A 20,212-nucleotide genomic window follows, 5' to 3' on the forward strand; every position below is an offset into this window, starting at 1 on the left:
AAATCTTCTAATGTGCCAGGCAGGATTTCACACACTTCCCATGCTTTCCCACGGTATGGTGCTCTGCCGGGTCTCTTTCCTCTGCACCCAGGAGTCCCGGTCCCCCTTCTCTTCCCAGCCCTGTGCCCAGGAGGTTGGCCTCCATGAATGACATCACCCAGCTCCTTTGCTCTCTGGCTTCCAGCTGGATTGGTCCAATGGGAATCTCTGTAGGGAAGACAGTGAGGTCAGAGGATTTATGCCATTTAACTATCTCTCTGCAGGGTCACCATGGCTGGCTGCTTCCCTCAGCTGCCCCCACACGACTCTCCCTTGCCAGAGTCTAGCAACTGTTCCTCCCCTTGCCCTTGCAGGCCTAGGGATATACTAATTGTCCTCTAACTAGACCTGGGGTACTCTATTATCCTCTGTAGGTTTCCTTACACACTGCCCTTTTAGAATAGCCCCCTTGTCAATTCTTTACATTCTAATTAGAGTTTCCTGATAGAACCTGGATGGTCAGGTATCTATTTGACCAGGTAGGTATTAATATTGTTTCCATTTTATGGATGAGAAAATGGGTACAGAGAATTTAGATGGGGTGCTCAAGATCACACAGCTACATAAGAAGCAAAGACCCAACCCAGAGAATCTGGTAACAGAACTTCAAAGACCTTAAAAGACCTCAAATGCCCGGTTAAACAGAATGCTTCCATCACCTACAGAGGGGTGCCAGACACTCACTTTTTCTTCCTTCTTTCATTAAATCCATTTTGAGTGATACTGTTATTCCTATGCCTGTTGAGAAATCAACAAAATTCCTCATCTGCAAAATGAGAGAATTTTCCAAGCTCTGATAACCTAGCTGAACTGTGGTGGGATTTAGAGAGATCTTAGCCATTGAAAGAGCAATTTTGGAGCCGGGGGTGGAGCATGTGACTAGGGTCCAGCCAATCAGAGCATCATCCTCCCCATGGCCACAGTGATTGGTTCAGGGGTGATCCAATCAAAGCCAATGGGATTATTTTCCTGGAATATTTGTAGGAGAGGCATGTCTTCTCTAGAAGTCTTTAAACTGGGCAAAGATAAAACCTGGATATGCCAGGTCCCAGCATATGGATAAAAGACCCCCAATCAAGGAAGCAGAACCAAGAAATGAAGTGAAACTGAGTTTAGTGATATAATTTCAGATCCTGAATCCAGTCATGTCTGAAATCCACACACCCCTTGGGATGATTTTTTTTTTTTAAATATATTTTATTGATTTTTTACAGAGAGGAACAGAGAGGGATAGAGAGTTAGAAACATCGATGAGAGAGAAACATTGATCAGCTGCCTCCTGCACACCTCCTCCTGGGGATGTGCCCGCAACCAAGGTACGTGCCCTTGACCGGAATCGAACCTGGAACCCTTCAGTCCGCAGGCCGACGCTCTATCCACTGAGCCAAACCAGTTTCGGCGGATGATTTTCTTACATGAGACAATATAGTCCCCTTTTCCACTTATGGTAGTGTACCAACTCTAGAGTAAAACTTGGTCACGTGCAGTGGAAATAGTCTTTTTAAAAATATATATATTTTTTAATTGATTTCAGAGAGGAAGAGAGAGGGGAGAAAGAGATAGAAACATCAATGATGAAAGAGAATCATTGATCCTCTGCCTTCTGCATGCCTCCTACTGGGGATCGAGCTGGCAACCCCAGGCAGGTGCCCTTGACTGGAATCGAACCTGGGACCCTTCAGTCCACAGGCTGATGCTCTATCCACTGAGCAAAACCAGCTAGGGCTGGAAATAGTCTTTTTTTAAAACTATATTTTATTGATTTTTTACAGAGAGGAAGGGAGAGGGATAGAGAGTTAGAAATATCGATGAGAGAGAAACATGGATCAGCTGCCTCTTGCACACCCCCCACTGGGGATGTGCCCGCAACTAAGGTACATGCCCTTGACCAAAATCGAACCTGGGACCCTTGAGTCTGCAGGCCGACGCTCTATCCACTGAGCCAAACCAGTCAGGGCTGGAAATAGTCCTGACACAGTGGAAGGCAGCTTGGAATGGGAAGAGGAGTAGGGACTCTGCAGCAGTCAGGTGAACTTTCATTTTTCTAGCAGGATCCCATTGAAATGTTTCCATCTTTGCCCAGCCAGCATGGCTCAGTGATTGAGCATTGACATAAACCAGGTGGTCACGTTTTGATTCCCGATCAGGGCACGTGCTCAGGTTGCGGGCTCTGTCCCCAGTGTGGGGCATGCAGGAGGTAGCCGATCAATAATTCTCTCTCATCATTGATGTTTCTATCTCTCTCTCTCCCTTTCTCTTGCTCTCTGAAATCAATATATATATATATATATATATATATATATATATATATATATATTGAAAAAAGAAATGCTTCCATCTTTGTTCAGCCTTCCAACTACTCTCCCTGCCATAGTTGCTTCTTCCCCACTTCTGTGCTTAGAAGGTTTGTACACACCTCTATTATAGTACCTCTTTCACTGTGCAGTAATGTATTCTCAGGAGAGGATACAATTGTATCCTTGAGTGAGGCAGTGCACACTTTGCCTGAATCTTATTCATTTGGAACTCTTAGTTTTTGAAAAGCATGGTGCAAAATTGATACCAACTCATTAAACGTTTGTTGTATAAATAACTGAATGAGACTATGCAATAGCAGTAAGAATGGGCAGGAGACGGATGGGGGCCATTCCTGCAGTGCCAACAAAAAGTAACAGCAGTCTTAAATATTTTTTTGGAATAGATAGGCTTGATATTAATATTAATAACAATGTTATTCAGTTGACTTGGACAAAATCCCTGGAGTAAAATTAATAATAGTTGTGGTTTATTGTGTGACTTATGTGCCAGGTGTTCTGGATACATTAAATTTAATCTTGCCTGGCTGGTTAGAGCATCGGCCCTTGGACTGAAGGGTGTGGGTTCGATTTCAGTCAAGGGCATGTACCTCGGTTGCAGGTTCGATCCCCGCCCCAGTTGGGGCATGTTTGGGAGGCAACCAATCAATGTGTCTCTCTCACATAGATGTTTCTCTCTCTCTGTCTCTCCCTTTCCCTTCTACTGTCTCTAAAAATCATGAAAAAAGTATCCTCAGGTGAGGATTAACACCAAAAAAATTAATCTTTGCTCCAGCCTGGCAATGAAAGTATGGTGGACATGTGATAACTCCACCCAATCCACCTTATTCTGGGGAATTGAAATAAACTCCAGGGAATGATTCTTTTGTTGTTGTTGTTGTTAATCCTCACCCAAAGATATTTTTCCATTGGTTTTCATTTTTGTTAATCCTCACCCAAGGATATTTTTTTCATTGATTTTTAGGGAGAGTGGACGGGAGGAGGAGAGATAGAGAGAAATATCAATGTGAGATTGGTTGCTTCCTGCACACGCCTCTACCAGGAGAGGGAGAAAGTGATAAAAACATCAGTGATGAGAGGGAGTCATCAATTGGCTGCCTCCTGCAAGACCCCACTGGGGACTTGAGCCTGAAACCTTGGCCTCCTGATTCATGGGTCAATGCTCAACCACTGAGCTCACCGGCCAAGCTAAATGCCACTGTTTTTTTAAAAAATATATTTTTATTGATTTCAGAGAGGAGAGGGAGAGAGAGATAGAAACATCAACGATGAAGAGAAGCATTGATTTGCTGCCTCCTGCACACCCCACACTGGGGATCCAGCCTGCAACCCAGGCACATGCCCCAACCTGTGACTTCCTGGTTCATAGGTCAACCTCAACCACTGAGCCATGCCAGACCGGCTAAATGCCACTTTTTGATCACCTCCCCACCCCAACCCTCAAGATTAGCTTAGACCCCTTGGCTGTTAACTCTCATGGTGGTTTGTATTTTTCTTTCATGCTCCTATTACAACTGTAACTGATTACATATTATATAATGCTATTAAAATAATGTCTCTTTATTCCATAAGGGCACAAGTGTATCTGTTTTGCTCAGCACTCACTCCTCAGAACGGCTGTTGTCACTCAGCGGGCAACAATAAATATTTGATGAAAGAATAAGTGAAAGCTTTCTGTGGTCATGAGCTATATCAGCAGTGACCTGCAGTTCTCCGAAATGGTCCTTGGACCGCAGCATTAGCATCACCTGGGAACTTGTTAGGAATGTAAATTATTAGGCTCCACACAGGCCTACTGAATTAGAAATTCTGGGAGTGGGACTCAGAGGGCAACCAATTTTAACAGGCCCACCAGGCGATTCTGATTCACGCTGGAGTTTGAAAGCCCTGGGTTATACAGATTTGCTCCAGTCCACGCAGTAGGCACAGCCAGTAGCACCTCTGCTGCCAGGGGCTGTTTCCTGCTTTTTCCTTAAAATCAACACTTTCACAAGTAAGGTGGGTTGGAGGGTAGGAACAGGAGCCCATCACATTCTTTGCGGACCCAGAACCCAGGACCTCTGCAGTTCCTTCCTCTTTGATCACGCTCCTCACTGCTGACTTTGTTCTTTAGGTTTCAGTTTACGTTTCCCATCCCTCTTCATTTCCTCTCAGCCCACTGGTTCGCATTACTCAAAGCCTTCCTCGTTTCTTACAATTATTCACTTGCTTTTTACTTGTTGCTTATCTGCCTCCTGAGGACAGGGGCTACAGCAGCCTCGTTTATTGCACTCGTCCTGGCACCCACAGCAGAGTCTGGGCCACAGCAGGGCTCACATGCGTGTGGACCGAATGGATGTAGGTGTGCGAGGGCAGAGGCCGCGTGCCCTAGACTTCCAGCCGCGTGCTGGGCGCGCAAAAGCCGCTCCCTAAAGATCTGCGGAATGAATGAGCCAGAAGCGAAAGAGAAAGCACCGCTTTACTAAGAAGGCGGGCGCGACGCCCTTTACCAACATGGCGCCGGACGCGGGGCGGGGCCTGGGCGGGGCCAGCGGGAGCCGTCAGGTGCGGCCCCGCCCCGCGTGCCCCGCCCCCCGCCTGATTCCGGATTGGTCCGGTTCCAGCGCCGCAGCCCGGCGGCCGCGCCGTGGGGCCACGCCGGGCGCTCGCCACTTCCGGCGCGTTAGGGCTGTTGGCTGGGGCGGCCGCGCGCGCGAGTGGACGGCTCGGGGTGGACGCGTGAGGGATGCTCTGCAGCGCGGCGGTGGCCACCGTGTGGGCTGAGGCGGCGAGGACAGCGCGGGCCCCTGGGCCTCTCCCCTGAGCCGGCGCCGCGGGCTGCGCCGCTGAGGCCCCTTCAGCCTCCGCTCCTTCAGCCTCGGGGCCGGGCCCGCCTTCGCTCCTGAACGCGGAGCCGGGGAGTCCCTGCCTGGGCCCGGAACCTCCCCTCGGGGGTCGGGCCCGGGTGGGGGGCCCAGCGCTGCCGCCCTCCGTGCCGGCCTCCGAGCCCTATTTCCTGCTTCTTCAGTTAACTTGGGGAGGGGCGGGTGGGTGTTGATGAATTGTTCGGGGTGTCCCCGATGAGGCGGGCCGGGGGGCCGCGCTCCTTTTAGAGGGTCCCCGAGGGGCCCGGGTGGGGAAGCGGTTCTCTTTGCATGGGTGGGGGACTTCCCGAGTCTGCCGGGATCATGACCTGAACTGTGCGGACGGGACGTGTCCGGAGCCCGAGAGCCAGCTCACCTGAGCCGCCCCTTCCCTCGGCCAGCATGGTAAGTGGGGTCCGAGCCCCTTCCCTCCCTGGGTGCTGGGGCTGAGGGGTGGGAGCGGGCCCGGGACTGCTGAGCCATCGCTTCTCCCTGGGTGCGGATCTGGGCAGTGACAAGCGTGCAGGGTGTGCAGCCCCGCTCGGTGCTCCCATCCCCCCAGGCTGCCTCTTGGACTGAGAGGGACCTGAAAGCTCAGCAGGCACAACCCTCATGTCTGCCTCTCTTAGAGTGTAGCTCATCATGGCAGTAGCCATCATTTTTTTGAGGGCTTAGTATGTGCCAGGCCCCGTGCTAAGGGATTGACATGTGTTATTTAATTAGCACACCAGCTCTTCTGAAGTGGGGAAACTGAGGCACAGAACCAGCTCAAGGTCACTCTTAAGTGACAGTGACACGGTTTGAACCCAGGTAGTCTGACTTCATAGTCTCTGTTAGATGCCACGCAGCACGGTGTCGGGGTCCTGTAGGTTGTAGGTGTGGAAACGGTTTGTGATGTACAGAGGTAAGTCAGGACTGAGCTTTCTTTTGAAACCCAGTCTGCTGCTGTTTCTGCGACATGCTGTGGCCTTTTCGCTGGTAGTGCCTGGAAAACCATTCATCCTTCCGGATCCAGCTCAGCCTGTGCTGAAGATGTTTTCCATATCCATTCTCAGTGCTCCTTTAGATTCGTTAAGCATTTATCATTCGTCGTTGTAATTGTTTCTGAGCCTTACCTGTCTCCTGCAGAAGACTTGGCTCTCTCAAAGGTGAAATTGTCAGAACCTATAAGTGCTCTAGCTCTTGGGCGTGTAATCAGCCTTGGGGAGTGGGTGATGGCCCAGCCTGTGTGTGAGCACCTCCAGTGACAGAAGTCTTTTTAAGGCTGCCTCCCTGTCAAGTTAGTGATTTAGTTGAGAAAGAGATACGGTGACATCTATGATACAGATGTTCAGGCCAGTGGGATTTCAGAAAATTCAAGAAGCCTGTGGGTGGTGTGTGCAGGTTCTGGGCATTGAAAGAAGACCTAAGGCATAGCTCTTGTCTTCATGGGGCCTACAGCCAGTCAGGTACAATAATACACCATTAATGCTGAGCAGCACTGTATAGTAGATGACATCCGTAGTACAGAGCAGATCAGTTATGCTCTCTGAGCCCCACTTTCCTCATCTATAAAATGTAAGATTGGAATTCTCTAATGAACAATCCAGAGGTATGAGATAGAACATTTAGTGAGTGATGAAAGTAGTGCTGAGTAGTCCATCCTTCATTTATTCTTTCAATGAAATTTTTTGTTATTTTTAAACTTTAAAATATACATAACATGAAATTTACCATTTTAACCAGTTTAAGTGTACAGTTTTGTAGTTTTAAGTACATTCACATTGCTGTGCATCCATCCCCAGAACTTTTTTCATCTTGCAAATCTGAAACTGAACTCATTAAACACTAACTCCCTTTCCGCTTCCCCAACCCTGGCGACCACTAGTTTGCTTTCTGTCTCCTTTGACTACTCTAGGTACCTCATATAAGTGAGGTCATACAGTATTTGTCTTTTGGTGACTGCCTTGTTTCACTTAGCACAATGTCCTTGAAGTTCATCCTTGTTGTAGCATGTGTCAGAATTTCCTTCCTTTTCAAGACTGAATAATACTCCATTGTGTGTATATTCTACATTTTGTTTATCCACTCATCTATGGATAGACACCTGGATTATTTCCACCTTTTGGCTACTGTGAGTAATGCTGCTCAGAACATGGGCATACAGATTTTTCAGTGAATTTTAAGTAGCCACTATGTGCCAGGCTCTAAGGCAGTGGTTCTCAACCTTTCTAATGCCACGACCCTTTAATACAGTTCCTCATGTTGTGGTGACCCCCAACCATAAGATTATTTTTGTTGCTACTTCATAACTGTAATTTTGCTACTGTTATGAATCGTAATGTAAATTATCTGTGTTTTCCGTTGGTCTTAGGCTCCGTTAGCAGGGTTGCCTCAGACCATCGGAAGACACAGATATTTACATTACGATTCATTAACAGTAGCAAAATTACAGTTATGAAGTAGCAACAAAAGTAATCTTATGGTTGGGGGTCACCACAACATGAGGAACTGTATTAAAGGGTTGCGGCATTAGAAAGGTTGAGAACCACTGCTCTAAGGAATGTCAGATGAATCAAGACAGACACATTCCTCCCCAGGGAACTTTGGGACCCCCTGGGCAGAATTCCATTGGTTATTGACTAAACTAGCCAAGCAACCTTGTATTCAGGTTTTATTTTAATTGGTAACTAAGAGAGCATTGTGAAATGACCATCTGTGAGCAATTAATTAGTAAAGTAGTAGTTGACTTTATAGTCCAGTCTATTCTCATAATTCATGATTACCATGTACATTTTTTTCTTGAAGTAAGTTTTGAGTCACATATTTAAAAACATGGGGGTGGCCACAGTGTATGTGAGGTTTATCATCTAATTACTTCCTTTCTGCATCACACCAGTAGTTCATCTGAGGTGTCCAGGGGTCAAGGATGTAGGCAAAGCAGATCTTGTTCCCAAAATGCAAGGCAGCTGCTGCTTGGTTTGTGTGTTACAGGAGGAGGGTCTTTTCCCTGGGATCACAGCTCTTTATTTATTCCAGGAACTTTTTCCTGTCCATTTCCTACTGACTTAACATTTTAACTTTTTTTTAAAAAAATATTTTTATTGATTTCAGAGAGGAAGGGAGAGGGAGAGAGAGATAGAAACATCAATGATGAAAGAGAATCATTGACTGGCTGCGTCCTGCACGCCCCCCACTGGGGATCGAGCCCGCAACCTGGGCATATGCCCTGACCGGGAATCGAACCAGTGACCTCTTGGTTCCTGGGTCGACGCTCAACTGCTGAGCTACACCCGGCTGGCCACATTTTAACTTTTAAGAGTATTAGTTGTCGCCAAAACCGGTTTGGCTCAGTGGATAGAGCGTCAGCCTGCGGACTGAAAGGTCCCAGGTTCGATTCCGGTCAAGGGCATGTAACTTGGTTGCGGGCACATCCCCAGTAGGAGGTGTGCAGGAGGCAACTGATCGATGTTTCTCTCTCATCGATGTTTCTGACTATCTATCCCTCTTCCTTCCTCTCTGTAAAAAATCAATAAAATATATTTAAAAAAAAAAAAGAGTATTAGTTGTCATATGCTTGAGCCTTAGTAATATTTCTTTTTAAAACTTCAACTCTAATTAAGATGAAAATGGTATATGGCAAAACTACCATTTATTTAATATCTGTTATAAGCTAGTTATTTTTCATGTATTCATTTTTCTTCAAGTCATTCAGTATCAGTTAACCGCACCCACCCTGCTAGGTTACATTATTGCCGTTACTACCAGAGGGGAGATGAATAGACCTGCTGTCTGTAGGGTATCTGTTTGGACCCAGAGTGACCTACTCCAAAGTTTGTGCTCTTTGCAGTACATGTGCTGCCTCATGTGGAAAGGTGATCGGGAATGTCATCCAGCTGTATTTTCTTTGGTTTTGAGGTTGTGATTGGGGCTGGGGAGTATGGGAATCACTTTATTTTATTACTATTACTAGAGTCCCGGTGCACGAAATTCGTGCATGTGTGCGGTCCCTAGGCCTGGCTGGCGATCCAGGTGCGAGTGTCTTGCGTGGAAGGGCAGGTCCCAGCTGATCTCTGGGCCCTGGGCAGCACCTGGGCCCCCGTGCGCCCCCCTCCGCCTGAGTCACGGTGCCTGAGTCCCCATGCAGAGATGCAGTGAGCGCTGCTGGATGCAGTGGGCCAGTGGGCCGGGGCGGAGTGTGGGCCTCTGGGCTGCCCAGCAGTGCTGCACAAAAGCTGGGCGGGCAGCGTCCTCTCTCCCGACTGGCCCCTGTGGTCCTGGTGGCAGCAGCCCCGCTTACCTGGAAGAGGCTGCGCAGCTGCGGGGTGGGCTCCTTGTGAGCTCCTGGCACCTGAGCGGGAGTTGGGGGGGGGGTGTTCCCCGGCACGCGAGCCCTGGGAAGGGTAGCAGAGGGAGTGAGAGCGAGCTTGGCAGACACCCCACATTCCCATTGTACCTCCTTCCCTGTCACCCCTGCCCCCAGGTAGCTGGGGAGAGGTCGCAGCCCCTGTCCGGGCACCATGGGAGGTTGCCGCCACCCACCCCCAGTTCCCAGTCCCAGACCAGGGCCCTGTCCAGAAAGGGCGATCAGGACCTGCTGGCTGGTCGGGCTCCCTCAGCACCTGGGAGCCAGGCGGCTCCCCCCCCCGCCCCCCCCCCCGACCAACCACTGGTCGCTGTCTGCAGGGCCATTGGGCAGGGCGATCGGGCTCCTGCTTGCACCCGCCTTGACCTGGTGCCGCCCGCTCACCTGCTCCCCCATCCCGCCATGGTCCTGCTCTCATTGGGGCCAGCAGCGCCTCCATTGCTGCCTGCTGCCAGTGCTGCATCACTGACGCCCGCCATGTTCCACGCTGCCCCCTCATAGCAAGCAGTTGAACTAAATGACTGCCCGAGGGGACAATTTGCATATTAGGCTTTTATTATATAGGGTTTTTAAAAAATGTTTTTATTGATTTTTGATTTTTTTTTTTTTTAGAGAGAGGAAGGGAGAGAGATAGAAACATTGAGATTGGCTGCCTCCCACACACTCCCTACTGCAACCTGGATATGTGTCCTTACTGGGAACTGACCTCTTGGTGCATGGGACGTTGCTCAACCAAGTGAGCCACACTGGCTGGGCTGGGAATCCCTTTAAACTGTTCCTCTAGGATGGGGGAACAAATCTTGGTGTTTCTATCTTTCTCTCTTCCTCTCTCTCAGAGGTTCTGTAGTTAGTCACATAATTAGAGGTAGTCTGGGAAACAGGTTAAATATCCAGAAATGACTTGTTCTACCCAGTTTGGCTCAGTGGATAGAGCGTCAGCCTATGGACTGAAGGGTCTTGGGTTCAGTTCCAATCAAGGGCACATGCCCGGGTTGCGGGCTTGATTCCCAGTAGGGGGCGGGCAGGAGGCAGCCGATCAATGAATATCTCTCATTGTTGTTTCTATCTTTCTCTCCCTCTCCCTTCCTCTCTGAAATCAATAAAAAGATATTAAAAAAAATGACTTTAACAACTTTTGAAAAAATTACTACATGACATGGTTCAAGCGATGAAATTTGAGTACATACATGTGGCACTTAAACGCATAATTTTTTTTTTAAACATATTTTATTGATATTTTACAGAGAGGAAGGGAGAGGGATAGAGAGCTAGAAACATCGATGAGAGAGAAACATCGATCAGCTGCCTCCTGCACACCCCCCACTGGGGATGTGCCCGCAACCCAGGTACATGCCCTTGACCGGAATCGAACCCGGGACCCCTCAGTCCGCAGGCCGACGCTCTATCCACTGAGCCAAACCGGTTTTGGCTAAACGCATAATTTTTTGATCATCATAAATACTTACCCCTACTTTCTTTCTTTGCCCGCAGCTTCCCTATTTCTTTATTCCCCTTTGCAACAGAACTCCAGGAAAGAGTGGTCTCTTAAGTGGTCATTTTCTATTCTCTGTTAAGTTCACCTGTCAAGGTCCCTCCTGACACCTTTCCTAAGTGCAGTGGTTCTCAGTTCTCATCTTATCTGTCAGTAGCATTGGACAAGTTGAAACTCCCTCTTCTTGAAGTCTTGACTTGGCCTCCAGGACACTAGATGTGCTGTTGGTTTTCCTCCATCTCACTGGTTGTTTCTTCCTCATCTCATTAATCTTTGAACAGCTGGGGTGCCCTAGGCCTCCGACCTAGTGAGTTCCTAGTTCAGACCTCTCTCCTCAGCAGCAGTTCTCATGCATGCAGCTGCCACTTGACATTCATACTTGTTTGTCAGACACTTCAAATGTAACACGTCTCAAACTCAACTCCTCATCTTCCCCTATAAGTCTTTTCCACTCACAACCTTCTCCGAGGGCAGCTCTGTCTTTCCAGCTGCTTGTGCCAAAAAGTTGGAAGTCATCCTTGACCTTTCACACCCTGCATCTGATTGTATCAGGAAAACAGATTGGTTTCTGCCTTTGAAATGTAGCCAGGATTTTATCGCTTCTTATTCCCTGCACTGGATTATGGATGTTGCTTCCTAACTGTTCTAGCTTCTGACTTTGCCTCTTATTTATTTATTTATTTATTTATTTATTTATTTATTACTGTGGATACTATGTAATACAGTAGTTACTGTTCATATGTTTTCAGCATAGTAGCCTCAGTTTCCTAACTGTTCTAGCTTCTGACTTTGCCTCTTATTTATTTATTTATTTATTTATTTATTTATTTATTACTGTGGATACTATGTAATACAGTAGTTACTGTTCATATGTTTTCAGCATAGTAGCCTCAGTGCTTCTTTGAAAAATTGAAAGCAGTTCATGTCTTTGCTCTGTTCCCATGGCCCCTCATCTCAGTAGAGCAAAGCTTATAGCTGCCCTCATGTTCCTGCATGACCTACTGCGCCCTCTATATTCTGGCCTGTGGTTACATGCTGAACCCATCTGCTACTCTTCCCGTGGCTCACTCTGTTCAACTACCTTGGCCTCCTTGCTGTTCTTCAAATTCCAGGTGTGTTCCTGCCTCAGGGCTTTGGCCTGGCTGTTGCCTCTGCTTGGACTGCACTGTCGCTTGCACGACAAGTTTGACCTTCCACAAGCCTTCTCAGGAAACATCTTCCCAAGAAGGCCTATCCGTACCACCATATTTAAAATTATAATCCCACCCCAGAACTCCCAGTCCTTCATATCCTGCTTGACTTCTTTCTGTAGCATTCACAATTTGTAAACATTTTATATATTTATTGTTATTTCTGAAGTCTGTTTTTTTAAATCTCCTGCTAAAATATTAACTCCATAAAGCTAAGGATCTTTGCTTTGTTTACATATGTATCTTAAGAGTCTAGAACAATTCTTGGCATGGTAGACAGTTAAATTGTGGCGGGAATGCTATGGAGGGCTTGGGTGTTCATAGGGGGCTTTAGAGAGAGGGAGTAAGTTAGGTTCCCTATGATGAATAGAACTTGTAGTGAGAGGATATTTCAGAAGAGAAGATGTAACTAAATGTAATGTGAAGGAAGACTGGTTTGGCCATAGTGGAGGCTTTTGTGGAGAAGTAGTTGGAGAGAAGGCTATAAAGGTAGTTTATGGCTAGATTATGGAGGGCCTCCAGGACTGTTTTAGGGAGTTAGACTTTGCTTTTTGGCTGGTTTTTCCTTAAGGGAAAATTAATTTACCTGCCATGTATAGGTTAGATTGGTTTGGGAAACTGGTTATTACACCATGCCTGAATGGATGGATGTGCCAAAGGCCTGTCTTTGGATGTGGAATTAGGAGTGGAGAGGAAGAGTAGGAGAGTTGTCATTTAAAACTCTAATTCCACATTCAGGGGATGAAGAAAGGGGAAAGTTCAAGCTGATTTAGGAAGCCTCTAACCTGGTGATTGGGATTAGTGGGAAATTTTAATTAATTGGTGATTTGGAAACTGACAGGAAGATGACAGGAGATGGGACATGTGCTGATAAAATAAGGGATTTGGTGCTGTCTGTAGGTAGGTGGTAATTGCTGCTGTTGAGATGAAGCTCACTAACATTGGTCATGACAAGGATCTTTATGATTTTAGGTAGTTGGATTGTCTAAGTCAAGGAAGATGTGACAGCACAGCCTGCGGTGAAGAGGGAGGGGAATTCCTGAACACGTAGCCTCTGCTTTTTCAAATCTGTTCCCTTTCTCTGCCAGGATTTATTCTACAACCACTGCAGACTGATTTTCTATTTTCACTATGTTTGAAGATCACCTATAACCTCTTTGTGCTGAATCCAACATGAATTAGGCTCTTTTCAGTCCTTATGCCATCTGACTTTTCTTCTTGGTCTTTTTAAAAAATACATATATTTTTAAATTTATTTCAGAGAGGAAGGGAGAGGAAGAGAGAGATAAAAACATCAATGATGAGAGAGAATCATTGATTGGCTGCCTCCTGCACGCCTCACACTGGGGATTGAGCCTGCAACCTGGGCATGTGCCCTGACCGGGAATCAAACCATGACCTCCTGGTTCATAGGTCAATGCTCAACCACCGAGCCATGCCAGCTGGGCTCTTGGCCTTTAACAACCACTGGTCTCCTTTGCTTTTCCTGAAACACTTCTTTTCCTTGGCTCCCTTGGCCTCCATTATAGTGCTCTCATGGTTCAGTCCCCCTTGATTTTCTTTCTCATGGCTTCGGCTATGACCTGTGTACTAATGAGAACTCAGCCTTTCTCTCTAGTCTTGGATATCCACCTGAGTGTCGTGTAGACATCTAATCAAACATGTCTAACCAAATCCATCTCTTCCCCTCAGGTAGAGCCTGCTCCCCCACATCCTAGTTCTGTTAATGACCTTATTCACAAAACACTCAAATGTAAACCTGAGTCATTTTAACTTCCCCTTCACCTTTAGACACCCCCCCCCCCCCCCCCCCCCCCCGCTTGTAGACCTGTTGATGCAGCTGCTAACTTACTTGTGCTCTGACCCTGGCCTTTCCCTCTGTTCCATCCACTTTGGTCAGGCGTCGTTGTCTCTTCCTTTCACTGTGTTCTCCTGATAGCCTCCAGGTCTTCCTCCACTAGTCTATCTTCTGTATTCCTGCTCGAGCTACCTCATGGAACTCAGATGTGATCATGCCACGTGACCCCCACTGTTGTCAGAGACCACGTTTTTATCATAGCACAGTAGTAGAAAGCACACAGGCCCTGGATTTTCACAATTTCACTTACTTTCAGTCTTCTCAGTAAGGGTAAAATGATTTATTAAATGCTTAAAGTGATTTTTTTGGAATATCTTTTAGACTTCCCAAATTATACCTTGTTCTCTAGACACAACAAACCACTTTTCATTCCCAGGACACTGAGTACACTTTCATACTTCTCTGCCTTTGCTCTGTTCTGTTCCCTCTGCTTGAATGTCCTTTTCTTCATTTTTGCAGTTGATACCTCACCAAGCATTTCCAGGTCACCATAAACATAACCTCTTTGAGGCTTTTCAGCCACTAGTTTCATCTTTAATTATAGTTAGGTCTGTTTTTTCCCCTTTCATTATTTTGATTTATTTGTTTTTATTGTATAAGAATTACAAGACTACATTTTTGTAGTAAATGTTAAACAATTCAGAAGTTTGAAGAGCAAAATGTGAAATTCTTTCCATCACTCTTTCCGCCTCACTCCCACTCCAAGCCTGGGAGTGGAATTGGTTCTCTCTCTTTAAAAGTCCTGGCCAGTGTGCTAAGTGGTTAGAGCATTGGCTCACACAGGGAAGGGTCGTGGCTCGATTTCTGTCAAGGTCACGAACCTGAGTTGCAGGGATCCCCAGCCCCAAGGCAGGGATCTTGCAGGAGGCAACCAATTGATGTTTCCCTCCCTCCCTCCCTCCCTCCCTCCCTCCCTCCCTCTCCCTCTCCCTCTCCCTCTCCCTCTCCCTCTCCCTCTCCCTCTCCCTCTCCCTCTCCCTCTCCCTCTCCCTCTCCCTCTCCCTCTCCCTCTCCCTCTCCCTCTCCCTCTCCCTCTCCCTCTCCCTCTCCCTCTCCCTCTCCCTCTCCCTCTCCCTCTCCCTTCCTCCCTCCCTCCCTCTTCTCCCTCTCCCTCTCCCTCCCTCTCCCTCCCTCCCTCCCTCCCCCCTCTCCCTCTCTCCCCTCTTCCCTCTCACTCCTTTTTACTCTTTTTAAAAATCAATAGAAAAAATATCCTTGGGTGAAGATTTAAAAAAAAAAAAAAGTCTACATCAGCCCTGGCTGGGTAGCTCAGTTGGTTGGAGCATCATCCTGATACACCAAGGTTTCTCCAGTCAGGGCACATACAAAAAGCAACCAGTGAGTGCATAAATAGCTGGGCGGGTGTGGCTCAGTGGTTGAGCATTAACCTATGAACCAGGAGGTCATGGTTTGATTCCCGGTCAAGGCATATGCCTAGTAGGAGGTGTGCAGGAGGCAGCCAATCTATAATTCTCTCTCATCATTGATGTTTCTATCTCTCCCTCTCCCTGCTTCTCTGAAATCAATAAAAATATTTAAAAATAAAAATAAGTGTAACAACAAATCAATGTTCCATTTCCCTCCCTGTCTCCCTCAATCCCTCCCTCCCATCCTCTCTCTAAAATTAATAATTAAAAATAAAAAGACAGAGGATTCCATAGCAGGATGTCTCATTTCCCTTTGCATTTTCAGTAAGCATTCAACAGATATTTAGGTAATTGAGAGTCAGGTGTGAAAATAAATCCAAGAGGGTCAAGGTGGGCCTTTGAGGTTAGTAAATGATAGTAGCAATATTTGAAGAGTGTGGTAAGACAACTAGAGTATGAATATAGTTAAACACCCTGTTTTTCCAAAACCCATAGCAGCCAGCAAGCTCAGGTATTTTTCCCCTGGGCAGGTGGAGGTGGGGGCAGGTGAGCAAGGGGAGTTGTTAGAGCAAATGCTGTGTATGTCCATGGTATACTTACTGGGAGGCTTCAAAAACTAATTGTTCCTGGGAGACATGCTGGGGAATAATTAGGAATGGGGGTTGGGGAGGTGAGAGTTGTGGGTACTGACTGAGAAAACCCACAAAGCAGAGTGAAGTGAGGGAGGTGAAAGGCTATTGGAAAGGGAAGGAACCTGGGGTTTAGAGGGAGAAAAAAGGTCTGTGCGTATTTCATAATTTCACTCGGTGCTGGCCATTGTTTGGAGACCCTCGTGTACTCCATACAGCACCTTATTTAATCCTCACCTGAGGATATGTTCTTATTGATTTGAGAGAGAGAGACAGAGAGAGAGAGAGAGAAAGAGAGAAACAAACATCGATGTGAGAAACATTGACCGGGTATGCACCCCAACTGGGATCGAACCTGCAACCTAGGGATATGCCCTGACTGGGAATCGAACCCACAACCTTTTGGTGTATGGGACGACGCTCCAACCAACTGAGCCACCCAGCCAGGGCCAGTCCTCATTTAATAACTTACGATTATCCTCCTGGAAGGTAGGTGTTATCTGTTCCCATTTTACAGTTGAGAAAGATGAGAACACTGAAACTCAGGAAGGGTGATGTTAGTAGCTTGTCCAGAATTACATAACAAGTTGATAGAGATGGGATTCAGACACAGAGTTTTAACTCCACAGCCCATGTTTTCTTTATTAATTACCAGGTTTCTTCTTAAGCTTGTGTACATTTACAGAGGCATATTCACTTGAAATGTAGCTTACTTGAAATGCTGTCAGGAAAAACAGTACATCTAGTCATCTAACCTTAAAACTTGCAAAATTTGCTTCATAATAGAAAGGGCAAGATGGTCAAAGTTTGCTCATAAAAGAGAAAATAGGTATTTCTGCATATTCTCTAATGTGATAGAAAAAGTATGACTGTTGTGGGCACAGTTGTAGCTGGACCACATGACAGGTTATCAACAGAAAGGACATTTTTTTCATTTCTTTTTTTTTTCATTGTAAAGAACTAGTTGTCTTTTATTGATTTAAAAATTTTCAATTCACCATGGGCAAATAGTTTTGTGAAAGACAATAACAACAAATTTTTAGCAAAATAAAATGAAAAACATTCTTCAAAGTACAATCCCAAAGCTGTTATTGGATCTTTTTTTAAACATAATTCTTCACAGCCTTGGATTGGGGCAATAGATTATTAAATTTATTGATTTTTTTTTTTTTTTGAGAGAGAGAGAGGAAGAGCGAGCGAGAGAACTTCGACATGTTGCCCCACTTATTTATGCATTCATAGGTTGATTCTTTATGTGCCCTGAGTTGGGAATCAAACCCATAAAACCTGGCCCATCAGGATGATGCTCCAACCATCTGAGCCACCCAGCTAGGGCTGTTTATTGGCTTTGACAGACATAAAGTTGGATGTTGTGGCAATGCCAAATTGATACAGAAGTTTCTAAATGATAACAATTTCTATACTCCCTTTGCCATGGACCAGGAATAGTGTGCAGACCATTCCTTCAGCAGCATTAGTTGACACTATCTTTTAAAAATTTTTAAAAATTTTATTAAAATAATTTTTTTATTACTACTTTTTAATCTTCACCTGAGGATATTTTTCCATTGATTTTTAGAGAGAGTGGAAGAGAGAGGGAAAGACAGAAATATCCATGTGAGAGAAACACATTGATTGGTTGCCTTCTGCACGAGCCCTGACCAGGGTCCTGGCGGGGGAGGAGCCTGCAACCAAGGTACATGCCCTTGACTGGAATCGAACCTGGAACCCTTTCGTTCGCAGGCTGACACTATCCACTGAGCAAAACTGGCTAGGGCTAGTTGACACCATCGTAGTTCTGATTTCTTCTGAGGTGGTGGCTTCTCCTTTCTCCTCCCCTTAATTATGGGCAATCCTGGGCTGCTGCTTCATCTCCACTAAGAATTCATCCCTCCAATAAACTGTTGAAGCAACTACCTTTTGTAAGTCACAGTACTGGGGATACAAGGCTAATTATGACATAGTACTTGCCTTAAAGGAAGTTATAGTCTAGAGAAGGAGCTCAAGGGAGATACACAAATAACTGCATGAGATGATTTCACCTTTTTTCCTCATTCCTGGCCTTTTATCAGATACTAGTCCACTATCCCTAACTGCTTGTTAGTTATTTTCTCTGAGAGACCCCACTCTCACCTCACCTTCAGATTCTAAAACCGACATTTGATTTCTTTTTGCGTTTCAGTTCAGCCCATTAGACTTAGCGTATGCAGTAATTGATTTACATTAGAGCAGCCTGCCATTGTTTTATATGAAGGTTGTAATGAACAAAATCTCTGGTCTCAGACTCCCTGGAATGGTATAAAGGTATTTTATGAGTTAAATGCAGCTGGGGGCAGGAGGCGGCGGGGGGTGGGGGGACGGAGAAACATCATTGGTTTCTAAATTGACTAATCAGAACTGGGAAGATTTTTTTTTGGAGTAACAACTGGATACTTTTAATAAAAATGAAGTGTTCATAAAAAATCAAGCTGTATCAAAAGGTACAAAGAACGTGGAAAAAAAGAAATCACCCCCAAACCTTAAACTATGATATATCTTTGTATCTATCTATCCATCCATCCATCTATCCATCCATCCATTCATCCATGGATAAGGGGAGTGGATACCTAATCTAAGTACTTTTATTAGAAAAGTGTGCTGATTTTTTTGGGTCATGCTAGTTTAAAAGAAAAATCAATTTATTATCACTTGCATTTTAAACTATACTTTTTGAAATATATAGACACAGGAAGTTGCAAAACAAGTACACAGAGTCCCGTGTATCCTTCACCCAAATTCTCCTAATCATGACATCCTTTACAGCTCTGTGCAATGTCAAAACCAGGAAGTTGACATTGGAATATATCAATTATTAACTAGATGTTATTCAGTTTTCATCATTTTTATTTTTTTAAAATATATTTTTTATTGATTTCAGAGAGGAAGGGAGAGAGAGTTAGAAATAGAAACATCAATGATGAGAGAATCATTGATTGGCTGCCTTCTGCACTCCCCACACTGGGAATCGAGCCCATAACCTGGGCATGTGTCCTTGACTGGAATCGAACCTGGGACCCTTCAGTCCATAGGCTGATGCTCTATCCTCTGAGCCAAAGCAGCTAGGGGTTGTCATTTAAAAAATTTTTTTAATTTTTATTGATTTTAGGAAGGGAGAGGGAGAGAGAGAGAGAAACATCAATGATGAGAGAGAATCACTGATTGGCTGCCTCCTACACACCCCATACTGGGGATCCAGCCCGCAACCCAGGCATGTGCCCTTGGCCGGAATTGAACCTGGGACCCTAGAATCTGCAGGCCGGCGCTCCATCCACTGAGCCAAACCGGCTAGGGCGAGATCGACTTTTTTTTACTAAGTACAATGCCCTTGAGGTCTGTCCATCTCATTTGAATTTAATAGGAGAAAAATAAGTGAAACTGAAAGAGGAATTGTCAAATTACAGATAAATCTTTGCTTTAATAATTATTAGCTCTTGATAAAACCCTATAGATTAAGGAAAAAGATTATAAAAATAAAATTAAGAATATGGCATTTAAAAAACAATATATATTCTATGTTTCAGTTCTAGGCAGTATTATTAGTATGCTTTATAATTGGAAAAATAAGAAAATTTGTGCTTATACCACTTTCTCCTCTTCACTCTAGGTTATTTTACTTTGTCAGTATCTTTAGAGCATTTATAGCCTGGTCTGTATCCCCAGTTTTCTCAGTATTTAGTCTTAGTTTTATATTTTAAAGGATTCAATATTCTCCACTGGTTCTTTTTTCAATCCTCACCCCAGACATGCTTTTACTGATTTTAGAGAGGGAGGAAGGGAGAGGGAGAAAGAGAGAGAAACATTTATGTGAGAGTGAAACATCCATCAGTTGTCCTTGGCAAGTGCCCTGCCTGGGGCTCGAATCCACAACCTTGGTATGTGCCCTGACTGGGAATCAAACCTGTGACTTCAGTGTATGGAACGACACTCCAACCGAGCCACACCGGTCAGGGCACATACCAAGACTTTTTTTTTTTTAATGTTTTTTATTGATTTCAGAGAGATAGAGAGAGAGAGACATCAATGATGAGAACCTGCACACCCCACACTGGGGATTGAGCCTGTAACCCAGGCATGTGCCCTGACTGGGAATAGAAC

General features: G+C 45.5%; 1 protein-coding gene across 3 annotated transcripts in view; it reads left to right on the top strand.

Annotated features, from left to right (window-relative positions):
- Positions 1 to 4,939: 4,939 nt before the first annotated feature.
- The window catches only part of XPO6 (exportin 6), a 137,669-nt gene continuing 122,396 nt past the window's right edge, over positions 4,940 to 20,212 (top strand). For all 3 annotated transcript variants that reach the window (XM_080679379.1, XM_080679380.1, XM_080679381.1), the window contains exon 1: positions 4,940 to 5,602. In XM_080679379.1, coding sequence (XP_080535505.1) covers positions 5,600 to 5,602 — 3 coding nt within the window. In that variant the 5' untranslated portion in view covers positions 4,940 to 5,599. The remainder of the gene's footprint in view (positions 5,603 to 20,212) is intronic.

This window comes from Plecotus auritus (genome assembly GCF_963455305.1).
Source record: "Plecotus auritus genome assembly, chromosome: 7".
Taxonomy (NCBI): Eukaryota; Metazoa; Chordata; class Mammalia; order Chiroptera; family Vespertilionidae; genus Plecotus; species Plecotus auritus.